The following is a 12452-nucleotide window of genomic DNA, read 5'->3' on the forward strand; positions in this document are numbered from 1 at the left end:
TTAGCACCCATGAAACACGCTCTTGGGTTGACCATCCTCACCTCTGAGAAAAGTATTATTAACTGTAGTTCTTCATGTGTTCTCCAGCTTCCTGGCCTTTGCTTATGTGGTTCCTGCTGCCCAGAATGCCATCATGCCTTAGCACCTTGTCCTGGCTCATTCTTACCGAGCTGGGTTAAGGAGGGCCCCTCTTCAGCAGAGCCTTGTTTGCTCCCCAAGTTAGGTCAGGTGTCCTCTCTGAGTTCCCACAGCCCTCTGTACTTCCTCCATCAGAGTCCTGGCCACTGTGGGTTGTCACGATCAGACTGAGGTCTGTAAAGGCAAGGCTCACAGCTGTCTTGGTCACCACAGGGTCCTTACGGTCACCACTAGGTCCCCAGCACAGAGCCGGGTGCAGGACAATAAACTGTAAGTGAGGAAATGAAGGAATACCCAGAAAATCTTACACACAGGGCAGACAGAGACACTGAGATACCCCAAAGCTAGAGTTGGACCTTCTAATATAATCTGAATCTTGGCTCAAGATTTATTGCTTCCTTCCTTTGTTCCACATTTCCCAGGATGTCCCACATTTCCCAGGATGTCCCACATTCCCCTGGACAGGGACAGAGCCCTAGTCATACTGGTGGGAAGGGTAGGTGCTGTGCCCGTCATATTCATCGGTGGTGAGGCAGCGCAGCATGAAGTGGCCCAGGTCATGTTTGGAGATGACCCTTGAGGGCCCTCGTCCATCTAGGGTCACTGTGTAGGCCCCAGTCAGTGGCTGGTCTCCTGCAAAGTAAAGATAGAAGGGCCGGGTGAAGATGTTCTTTCTTCATCCCCCACCACGTGATCACTACAATGATGCCCAGGGCGCCTACAGTGTGCCAAGCCCGAATGATATAAGAGCCAATAATGTGTGAAACCCTTCCCACATGTAGGGCACTAATCTATACCTTCTACTTCATTCATCCAAAAAACTTTTTTTTTTTTTTCCTCACCCGAGGACATTTTTCCATTTTTTGTTCAGGTAGAGTGGGAGGGAGAGAGAGGAACAGAGAGAGAGAGAAACATCGATGTGAAAGGAACACATCGAGTGGCTGCCACCCGCACAACCGACCAGGGCCGGGGACAAACTGCAACCGAGGTACGCGCCCTTAGCGGAAACCGAACCCGGGTCTCTCAGGACTGCAGGCCGACGCTCTAACCGCTGAACCAAACCGGCCAGGGCCAAAAAATTCTTATTGATGATCTATTATGTGTCAGGTGCTGGGCACCCAGCAAGAGACCAAACGGACAGGAATCCTTGCTCTCAGCATGCAGACATTCACTAGGCAAAGGAAGTACAACAGATAATAAGAAAGTACAACAGACAATATGTTCCATGGGAAGAAATAAAGCAGAAAATGGGCTAGTAACTATTTATTAGCTATAAATGGGGGCACTGAATCTTGGAGAGAGGAAGTCATTTCCTAGTGGCAAAGGTTAGATTTGCTCTGGGTCTCTCTGTCTGGATGCTTCCCTGTCTCTGGACCCCCCCGGGAGGACTGAGTGACATGTCCCAGGCGTGGGTCTGCATTTTATAGGCAGTGGTAGAGCACATGTTTCTGACCTTGTGAATATGGAGTTGGTGGGTCCTGATGCCAGGGGTACAAGTAAGTCTTAGACAGTGGAGACAGCAGACAGGCATGACCTGGCTGTTCCAGGGCATCTAGTGGCTGCCTTATAAGAATTTTAAAATAACACCTCCTAGCCTGGCTGGTGTGGCTTAGTGGTTGAGCGTCGACCCATGCACCTAGAGGTCGCTAGTTTGATTCCCAGTTAGGGCACAAGCCCAGGTTGTGGGCCCAATCCCCAGTGGGGGGCATGCAGGAGGCAGCCAATCGATGTTCTCTCTCATCAATGTTTCTATTTCTCTCTCTAAAATCAACAAAGAAAAATAAATTTTAAAAAAACAAACACCTGCCAGTGACCAACTTAACTTAGGGATCAAAGGCAGCACACTAGTTCAGGAACAACCTGGAATCATGTGCAATAAGAAACACACACCCTTACCTTTGTGGCATTCCTACCAAAAATGTTTAATATGTGTCTGCGAGAACACAACCAGAAGTCCAGACTTTGGGGCATTTAAAAAGACACTATACAACAAGAGGTCGCCGGTTCGATTCTCAGTCAGGACACATGCCCAGGTTGTGGGCCCAATCCCCAGTGGGGGGCATGTAGGAGGTGGCCAATCAGTGTTCTCTCTCATTGATGTTTCTTCCTTTTTTTTTTTTTTTTGGTACGTGCCCCTAGTGGGAACTGAACCCTGGACTCTCTGGTCAGCAGGTTGACGCTCCAACCGCTGAGCCAAACTGGCCAGGGCTCATTGATGTTTCTATCTCTCTCTCCCTCTCATTTCCTCTCTCTGTAAAATCAATGAAGGAAAAAAAAATTAAAAAAAAGAAAAAAGACACCAGGTCTGGTTCATGTTACAAGAAACATTAAAAGAAAGAAAGAAAAGGAGCCCAGCTTGTGTGGCTCAGTTGATTGAGCATTGTCCCATGCACCAAAAGGTCACGGGTTCGATTCTTAGTCAGGGCATCCGCCTGGGTTTCTGGCTCAATCCCAGTAGGGGGCGTGCAGGAGGCAGCTGATGGATGTTTCTCTCATTGATGTTTCTATCTCTCTTTCCCTCTCCCTGCCTCTCTCGTTAAAATCAATAGTAAAGGTATGAAGGACTATTCCAGATTTAAGCTGACAAGGCAACTAACCACAATGTGTTAACTGGACCCCCTGATTTTAAGGAGAGGAGGAGATCGAAAGATACATTTTGATAATCGGGAAAATTTGAATATGACATAGATACTAAATGAAAAGAGAGTTCACGTTAATTTCCCTGGTTCAATAATGGTCCTGTGGCTTGTACACAAATATTTTTCTTCTTGGGAGATGTCTATTGAAGTTTCTAGGAGTGAAGTGTGACAATGTTTGCAATTTACTCTCAGTGGTTCAGTCAAAAAATACTATTTTATGCATGCATGTACATAAAATATTGGATACATGCATAGATGATTGATAACTAGCCAGTACATATAGAGAAATAGTGCAAATGGAAACAGGGAAAAATGTTAAAAACGGAACCTAAATAAAGAATTTTAGGTATTCATAAACCTTGAATTCCTTCAACTTTTCTGGAGGTTTCAAAGTTTTCACACGCACACATACAAAAAAATGAAAAAAAGTATTCTGTGTTAAATAACTTTTAGGCATGACCTCTCTGGGTACTTACTTCAAACCTAGAAGGTCCAGAAAGAATGTGATGAGCACTGCTTGGAAACTGAGGCACACACAGAGACCAAGGCCTGAGTTTTCACTCAACCTCTCCACTAGCAGTTTACCACTGATTCAAATCTCAGGATCCTGGTATCGATGGGTTGCTGATACAATCACTTAACTGAATCTAAACACTGAAGCAGCCCTGACCCGTTTGGCTCAGCGGTTAGAGCATCATCATGCGGACCAAAGGGTCTTGGGTTCGATTCTTGGTCAAAGGTTTGATTCCCAATTGCAGGAGGCAACCAATCGATGTGTCTCATTCACATCAACGTTTCTCTCTGTGTGTCTCCCTCCTACTCTATCAAAAAAAAAATAAATAAATAAAAGGTCAATGGAAAAATATCCTCGGTGAGGAGTAACAAAAAAATAAAAATAGCTTGACTGGTGTGGCTCAGTGGATTGAGCGTTGTCCCATGGACTGGGAGGTCCCAGTTCAATTCTGTCAGGGCACATGCTTGGGTTTCAGGGCTCAATCCCCAGTAGGGGGCGTGCAGGAGGCAGCTGATCACATCCATATTTCTCTTTCTCTCTTCCTCTCTTTTTATTTATTTATTTATTTATTTATTTATTTATTTCCTCACCCGAGGACATTTTTCCATTTTTGTTCAGATAGAGTGGGAGGGAGAGAGAAGAGAGAGACAGAGGGAAACATCGATGTGAAAGAGACACATGGAGTGGCTGCCTCCGGCACGACCCCAACCAGGGCCGGGGACAAATCGCAACTGAGGTACCTGCCCTCGGCTGGAATTGAACCCGAGACTCATTGGTCTGCGGGCCAACGCTCTAACCGCTGAGCCAAACTGTCCAGGGCCCTTCCTCTCTCTCTAAAATATCAATAAAAATAAATAAACAAACACAGAAACTTATTTGACCCTCTGGACTCTAGAGGGTGTTGCCACGCTCCTATCGGGGCCCCAGAAAGCAGAGGGCAAAGCAGAACTATTCCTCCAGTAGGCCGGCGAATGGGAAGGAGCCCAAGGGTCACCGCACTGCTCGCTGTTCCCTCATCCCAGTGCCGCCTTCCCTCAGACCCTCGCCTGACTCCCTCCCTCACTGCACAAGCCAGCTCCTTACAGAGCCTGAGCTTCATAAACAGCAACCTCACTCCTCCCTTCACCATGTTTCTTCACTCACTGTCGCACTGCCCGCCAGTAATATCCAGCATCTCTTTCTCTCCCCCACTGGAAATGCAAGCCTCACAGGGCAGAGACTCTATCACCAGCGCTCGTTATGGTGGCCAGGTCCACAGTTCAAATGCACGAAACACCCATTGAATGCCTGGCTCGCTCCCTGTGTCTGACTCTGTCTCTCTCAGTGTGGATTCCAGACCTGGGAGGGGGAGAGAGGGCACAGGTGCTGTTTACTGGTTCCCTCCACACCACTGTGAGAGGTGGTTCCCCTGTATCAGTTCATCCGACAAACATTTACTGAGCATCTACTACATGCCGGGTCCTGTTCTAGGTGCTAGGAACACAGCTGTAATCTAACCATCTAACCAAGACAAGATCCGCTCCTCCAAACAGGTGACATCCCAGTGAGGGAGACACACACTGAATAAGATAAAGAAGTGATGTGACATGTGTGGTGAAGTGTGAGTCCCCATCCTCGGAACTGACTTCTAATAAACAGAATGGAGCGGAAGCAGCACCGAGAGCTCTGGCCCAAGGGGAGGCCGTTACAGGTGTTCCAGTGACAGTCCTATCGACCACCACCGTGCCCGGGAGGAAGTGTTCCCCGTGACTCCAGTCCCAGCAGCTGCGCAACTTCAGGCGTGGGCCTTCCCGAGCCTAGTCAGCTCTGGGTACTGAGACAGTCATCATCAATGAGAGTAGTTTGTTCAACAGAGATAAGCAAATATGTTAGAAAGGAGAATCAAATAAAGCAGGAAAGAGGATAGAAAGTGTGAGGGGAAGGTGTGTAATTTTAGACGGGCCAGGCAAGGCCTGGTGGATGTCTCCTGAGGACTGGAGGGGGCGGGCTGGTGGCGACCTTGCCGCTGGGTCCTAGCCCCACTCACCTATGTGGGGCGGCATCACAGCCACGTACTTCAGACCTGAATCCTGCAGCACCTTGTGCATCCGGATGTGGTCATCGGTCACATCCTGTAGTCGTGGGGGCACCTTGGTCGGGTCCCATAGCAGGAAGGCTGGGGGGACACAGGGCAGGGTCAGCCAAGGCATGACAGTCTGACCAGGCCAGTTTGGTGCCGGGACAAACCCCACAAGGGCTCACCGCTGCCTTCTAGTTGCTCCAGGCTCAAACTGTTTCTCTCAGCCCACGTAAGAGGTGACCACTTCCCACCTGACTTGCTTCTGTCCACTGTCCCCTCCTGCCTGGAACATGGCAGTAGCCTCCTCCCTGGTCTCCCTTCCTCTGTCCCCACAATCTGTTCCCTGAATGCAGCCAGGAGGGGCCCGTGAACACCCGGAGGGGTTGGAGCTCATTCATGGCTTCCTCTCACTCAGGGTAAAAGCTAAGCCCCCATCAGGGCTCACAAGGCCCCACCTGATCTGGCCCCTTCAGCCCTCTGACCTCACCACCCAACACCTGCCCCTTCACTAGCTCTGCTGAAGCCGCACTCGGACCTCAGAGCCTTCCCAAGTGGGCTGCTCCCTCTGCCCAGAGTCCTGTTATCTCACCACGTAGCCCTCCCTCATGTCGCTTCCCTTTCTGAGGGGCAACTGGTATGAGGACAGGTGGGAGTGTGCACCGTGGAGACAGCCAGCCAGCTCTGCAGGCACAAGCGGTGTGTACTTGGGCAGGCCGATGGGCCTCACCGCCTCCACCGCTATTTACTGAGCACTTACTATGCGCCACCACAAGCATAAGTGCTCAAAAGAGGTTTGTGAGGATGAAGAGGCATTCATCTCTAAGGCACTCAGGTGGTGCCTAGTACACAGTAAGTGCTCAATAAGTGCTACCTGTTAGTATTAAATGCTCCTGCTATGTATACTACAGCCTTCTTTTTGGATTATTTGGGGCAACTGTTTGTTTAATGTCCATCTTCCTATAAATGGGGAGTTCCGTGAGGGTAGAGACTTGGCCTGTGAATCCACAGCTCTGTCTCTTCCCCTAGAAGGCTCTCTAACCTCCTCTCAGGAAGTGTTAGGTGTCTCTGCTGGGTTCCCAGTCCTCTAGGCTTCCCCCTCTCCTGGCCCTGACCTCTCTGCCTGGGCCCCCTCCCCACGATCCTGGCCCTGACAATTGTGGCCTGTCACTGTTTGATGATGGCTCTGTTTACCACTTCCCTGTCGTCTGTGAGATCCTTCAGTGTAGGGCTCAGGGCTACACTAGCAAGGTTCAGGTACACAATTGGTGCTCAATAAATGCACAGTAACTTGGAATGGCTCCAATGCCACCTTGCAAAGGCTCGTGGGTTGCCTGTCCAGTTACCGCCCCCTGCCCTTCAGCCCCACCCCTATGACCCCACCACCCACCCGAGGTGCAGGCCACGACCTTGTCCACGCCATGGGCCTTCATGGCCGCCACAATGTTCTGGGCACCCTCGGACATCACCGTGGTAGGACCTTAGAGGGGACAGAGAGTGGCTGTCACTGGCAGGCGGCGGCGGTGGTGGTGGTGGGGGTGGCAGGGGTGGGGCCGGGGGTGGGGGTGGTGCTGGGGGCCGAGGTGCAGGTGGGGGCCTTGGGCAGAGGGGGGGCCCAGTACTGAGGTCATTGCCGGTGCCCAACAGCACGATGACAGCGTCCTGCCCAGCCACGGTTTTGTCCACATCGGCTGCCTGCCGAACATCGCCCACTACCACGTGGGCCGGCTGGGGCCCCTCCGAGGGCAACCTGGAGGAGTCGCGCACCAGCACTGTCACCTCATAACCTGTGGGCAAAGAAGGGCAGAGATTCCAGTCAGGTCATATGGCTAGGTTGTGGGCTCAATCCCCAGTAGGGGGCATGCAGGAGGCAGCCTATTGATGATGTTTCTCTCTCATGGGTATTTCTCTCCCTCTCCCTTCCTCTCTCTCTAAAATCAATAAACACATATTTTTAAAAATGTGGTAGATCCATACAGTGTATTCAATAAAAAGAAATGACATACTGCCCTGGTCGGTTTGGCTCAGTGGTTGAAGCATTGGCCTGCGGACCAGAGAGACCCGGGTTCGGTTCCCGCTAAGGGCATGTTCCTCAGTTGTAGTTCGTCCCGGCCCCAGTTGGGTCGTGTGGGTGGCAACCAGTCGATGTGTCTCTCTCACATTGATGTTTCTCTCTCTCTCTTCCTCCCTCTCTCCTTCCCATTCTATCTGAAGATAAATGCAAAAATGTCCTCGGGTGAGGATAAAAAAAAAAAAAGAAATGGCATACTGATACATGCTACAACATGGATGCACCTTGAGAAAGAATTATTTGCTAAGTGAAAGAAGCCAGTCACAAAGACCCACGTATTGTATGATTCCATTTGTATGAAATATCCAGAACAGGCAAATCTACAGAGGCAGAAACTAGGTTAGTGGTTGCTGGAGGAGGGGTTGGGCGGGAAATGTGGGTGACTTCTAGGAGTTTCTTTGGGGTGATGAAAATGTTCTAAATTGATTGTGATGATGTCTGCACAAGTCTGTGAACATGCTGAAAACCACCGACTTGTATACTTCAAAGGAGTGAATTGTACAGTGTGTGGATTATACTGTAATCAGGCTGTCATAAGAGTACAAAACTAAAACAAATGAAAAGTTTGGAGGAGTGTCTGGCACAGGAACGAGCGCTGTTGGCTGTTACTGTGCCTTTTAATCATCTCATCCTGGCCTGGTCTAGTCCTCCCCAGGCTCCTGACCCCTGTCTCATCCTCTACAATCCATATTTCACACAGCAGAGCCTTCCATAGAAGTGCCCATCTCCTCAGATCCCTCCTGGGATACCCGGTGCCCTGAGATAAAGTCATCACGACTGCCTTCAAGGCCCCCCCAGGATCTGGCCTTTCTTCCTCCCCACCCTGTGCTGGGGCCACTGTCCTCTTCTTTCAGTTCCTCAAACACGCCATGCTGCTTCCTGGCCTTTGCACGTGCTATCCCCTCTGCCTGGAATACCCTTTACCTCCTTTCCCCGGGTCCCTCCAGCCACTTGTGCTTCCTCTGTCATGGCCCTACTTATGCTGACCTGGAAAAAACCAAGGGCCCTACAAGCCCAGGGACTGTGTCATATTTGGCACCAGCTCCCTGACTTTTTTTCTTTTGTTGTTGTTAATCCTCACCCAAGGATATTTTTCATTGATTTTTAGATAGAGTGGAAGGGAGAGAGGGAGGGTGAGAGAGAGAAACATTGATGTGAGAGAGATACATCGATCGGTCACCTCCTGCATGACCCTGACAGAGGCTGGAGATCAAACCTGCAACCTAGGTATGTGCCCTTGACCAGGATATAAACCTGTGACCCTTTGGCCCACAGGCCAATGCCCTAACTGCTGAGCAAAACCGGTCAGGGTACTCCCTGACTTTTTATCAACACAAAAGCACAGGCTTTACTGCCCCAAAGATCTGAGTTCAAACTCTAGTTCTGTCACTGGCTGAGGAACCTGTGGAAACCCCTTTTAGTCTTCTCTAGAAAGCGAAGATCATCAACTTTGTAAGGTATATAAATGTCTAATCACTATGTTGTATACCTGAAACTAATATATTATATGTCAACTGTAATTGGAAAATAAATAAATTATTTTAAAAAAGAAAAGAGCTCAGCTGATGTGGCTTAGTGGTTGAGCATCGACTCGTGCACCAAGAGGTCACTGGTTCGATTCCCTGTCAGGGCACATGCCCAGGTTGTGGGCCCGATCCCCAGTGGGGGGCATGCAGGAGGAGACCAATTGATGTTCTCTCTCATCAATATTTCTCTCTCTCCCTCTCCCTTCCTCTCTCTCTCTTAAAATCAATAAAGAAAAATAATTAAAAATAAAAGAAAGTAAAGATCACAATCCCGTGTCCCCATCCTGTGTGACCACCTTTCCTAAGGAAAGGACAAAACTGTGTGCCCTCACATGCATCTGGGAGCAGCAAGGCTTCAGTGTGCCAATGTGGGCACTGTTTAACTGCCACTGTATTGGTTAAGACAGATCCTGGTAAACTGTGGGTATTTTGGGGGAACACATGTTCTCACAGACAGTGAAAGCTTTGACACAAGATCTCAGCACAAGGGTGGCCATCGGCGCTACAATATTGGTGATCAGTGACATTTGAGAAGTGCTGTGCTAAACTCTTTTTTCAGATAAATGTGGGTTTTCCTCCCCTGAATTTTTCCACAACCAACATTTAATTTTACATTTAAATATAAGTTAGTGGCTACCATACCAAACAGTACAGGTTTAGAATGCACAGATTTTACCCTTTACAAAGAATAAGAGCATTTGTAAGGTATTTCCCAACCTTTCTTTTCTTTTCTTTTTTTTGTTTTTACAAATTTCTTACTTTATTTACAGTTTTCTATTCATTTTTTATTTTCATATAAATTCAGACCTATAGAAAAGCTGCAAGACCTTGATTTTCATATTGCTTTTGCTTTACCCTTCTCTATGTCTCTGTACATATATATGTATGTATGTATACTTATAATATATATGTGTATATATAAATATATTGATACATGTACATAGATAATTATATATATATAACATATATCTAATGTTTTCTTAACTAGTTGAGAGTAAGTTTCAGAGATCATGCCCCTTTTAAACTCTTTTGATCTCAACCCTCAATACAAAATATATGTCACAACCTAATCCTGTATACACAAACCCATAAAACCAATATTTAACATGTGATACACTCAGATACTGTTGTGACCAATTGCGTATATGTCAGAACTCACTATGACCCACAGTTTGAAGAGCACCAGATTGCATCGACCTTACAAGGTAGGTATTACTATAATGCGTTTTGAAGATGGGGAAACTGAGGCAACTTTAGGTAATTGGGCCAGGATCACACAGCTATGATCTAAGCTCACTCAGTCAAGGAGTGCTTATTGAGCACCAGCTATGTGCTAGCCACGGTTCTAAGCACTTTCCATATACTATCTCATTTAATCATCACAAGAGCCCCAGGGAAGTGCTACTGGTGTCATCCCCACTTAACAGATATTCAGGTATGCGGACAACAAGGCATTTGGCCACAAAGGTGGTTAAGTGGCAGAGCTGGGGTTTGAATGTGGGCAGGATAGCATCAGGGTCCGCGCCTGTTAGGAATTCAGCCCCACAGAATCAATGAGGTAAAAAAAGGCCCAGCTCATTCAACAGGAAGGCTCTGAGCTGTGCAGGGTCTTGTCAGAGCGATAATGACAAGACCCAGGCCCTAGCTCTCAATTCTCCAGGGTGCAGTCCCAATTGTGACCAGCAGGGTGGATAAGCAGAATTCAGTGGAATCAGGATTAAGGAAAAAGCAGTAGTTAACATGGGAACCTAGATCCTCAGGGTGACTCAGCACTTGTTAACTACTCCTTCTTACTTCCTCCCCCACAAATGTGTATCAGCAAATTTGGTTTCTTCCCTCTCACAAGTCAAGATCCAAAATAAGTCTTCCTGGGGAAGGGGGAGAGCAGTGGGCCTAGTGGGTATCCTTCAGGCAGAGTCCCTCCAAGGGAGGGCTCGGCTAGGAGACAGCAAAGAGTGGAATTTTGGTGGCCTCCACACTTTTGGGACACCCAGATAGTCAATATCTTCTGACTCAACAAGACCAGCAAGGGTGGGGCCCTATATCTGGAAGTCCCAGGCCTAGCTGGGTGTTGGTGAAGTCTGGACAGTGGGGGCAGAAGGCTGCCCAATTATGCTCTTTCCTGGCCCCTTTCCTGGGGCAACTCTGAATATTCAGCCTCACTGACTTTCCAAGGTCCCCAAGTCTTTACCCACGTCTCTGATCCTTTTTCCATTAGATGGTCCCAGCACCCCCCTCCCCCAGCTTTTCAACCTCCAGCCTTGGTGTCCAAGCCAAGAGCTGGCGGGGTTTTGGCGGTTAAGAACACAGGTTGGGTTCAAATCCCAGCACTGTCACTTTCCAGCAGTGTGGCATTGGGCAAGTCACTCTCCTCCCCTGTTTCCTCATCTGTGAAGCGAGGTGATACTAGATCCCAACCCACATTTAGTGCTGTGCGGATTTAACAGTGCGAGGAGAGGGCAGTGCTGGGAGGCACGCGCTGCCTGACTTAGAAGCAGCAGCAGCACCACCACCACCACCACCACCACGATAATAACACGTCATAAGCGCCTAGATTTAAACCTCTCATTGGAGTCCCCAGCTTCCCAGGGCCAATTCCTATTCCTTGAACTCACATAAAATTGGATCTCATAACGTTCCCATTTCTGCCCCCGTGCCCTCTAGGTCCTCACACACCAAGGCACCGATGGGCTCAACCTCGGCCCGACCCGACGATGCCCCTTTCTAGCGCTGCGCCTGTGCACCCGGTGACGTCTCCCGCCCGCCCCAGCTCATGCCTGCTTGCACCGCCTGAGCCAGCGTGGTGAGCCCGGTCCTGCCGGTGGCGCCGAAGATGGCAATCTTCTTGACGGCCATGCTGCGAGGTCGTGGGGGTGCGAAGCCGTGGAGTCTCAGGACGCGCGGGAACCGACTGGCTGCTCGGCCGCCCTCTACGTCCTTCTCTAGCCGGAGGGACGGGCGGTAAGGCTCAGAGGACCACGCCTCCGCCCGCCCCTGGGCTCCCGGCTCAGGCCGGGGGCGGGGCCAAACGGGCCACCCTTCTGGCTAGAAAGAGCTGAGTGGGCGGGGCAGGCGACAGCTCGAGCCTCTTGCGGCCCAGCACCGCCCCCTCCGCCCACCGCTTAGACTGGGAGGTGTGGCCGAATCTGACCGACAGGAAAAGTGGATTCAGTGCCCCGCCTCCGCGCTCTTGTCCCCAGGGTGGGGCGGGGCGAGGGGGCCACGCCCATGGGTCTCCTAGCTTATACTTCTTCTCCCAGGGCCTACAGTTGGGTCCCGGACTCAATCTGCTCCCCAGGGCCCCCACAAGAGGAGCAAGTGAGGGAGGACGGTGTGGGTGTGCGGGTTTGACACTGTGTAACTGCGTGTCTATGTGTCCGTGTGACTGTAGCCCCAAAGGAGAGCATGACTGTGGTGACACCATTTGCCATCCTTTGTGTGTAGCGCCGTGTTATAATGGGAGACTTTGTGTGACAACACGTGTGGCAAGCACTGATGCTGTTCTTGT

General features: G+C 49.7%; 1 protein-coding gene across 1 annotated transcript; it reads right to left on the bottom strand.

Annotated features, from left to right (window-relative positions):
- Nucleotides 1–483: 483 nt before the first annotated feature.
- BLVRB (biliverdin reductase B) lies at nucleotides 484–11935 on the bottom strand. Its single transcript, XM_036275658.1, has 5 exons — nucleotides 11722–11935; nucleotides 6970–7134; nucleotides 6738–6827; nucleotides 5318–5446; nucleotides 484–771 (listed from the first exon to the last, which is right to left on the bottom strand). Exons 1-5 carry the CDS (start codon nucleotides 11798–11800, stop codon nucleotides 614–616), a joined length of 621 nt encoding a protein of 206 aa, XP_036131551.1. The 5' UTR covers nucleotides 11801–11935; the 3' UTR covers nucleotides 484–613.
- Nucleotides 11936–12452: the final 517 nt, after the last annotated feature.

Source organism: Molossus molossus, unplaced genomic scaffold (genome assembly GCF_014108415.1).
Source record: "Molossus molossus isolate mMolMol1 unplaced genomic scaffold, mMolMol1.p scaffold_m16_p_21, whole genome shotgun sequence".
Taxonomy (NCBI): Eukaryota; Metazoa; Chordata; class Mammalia; order Chiroptera; family Molossidae; genus Molossus; species Molossus molossus.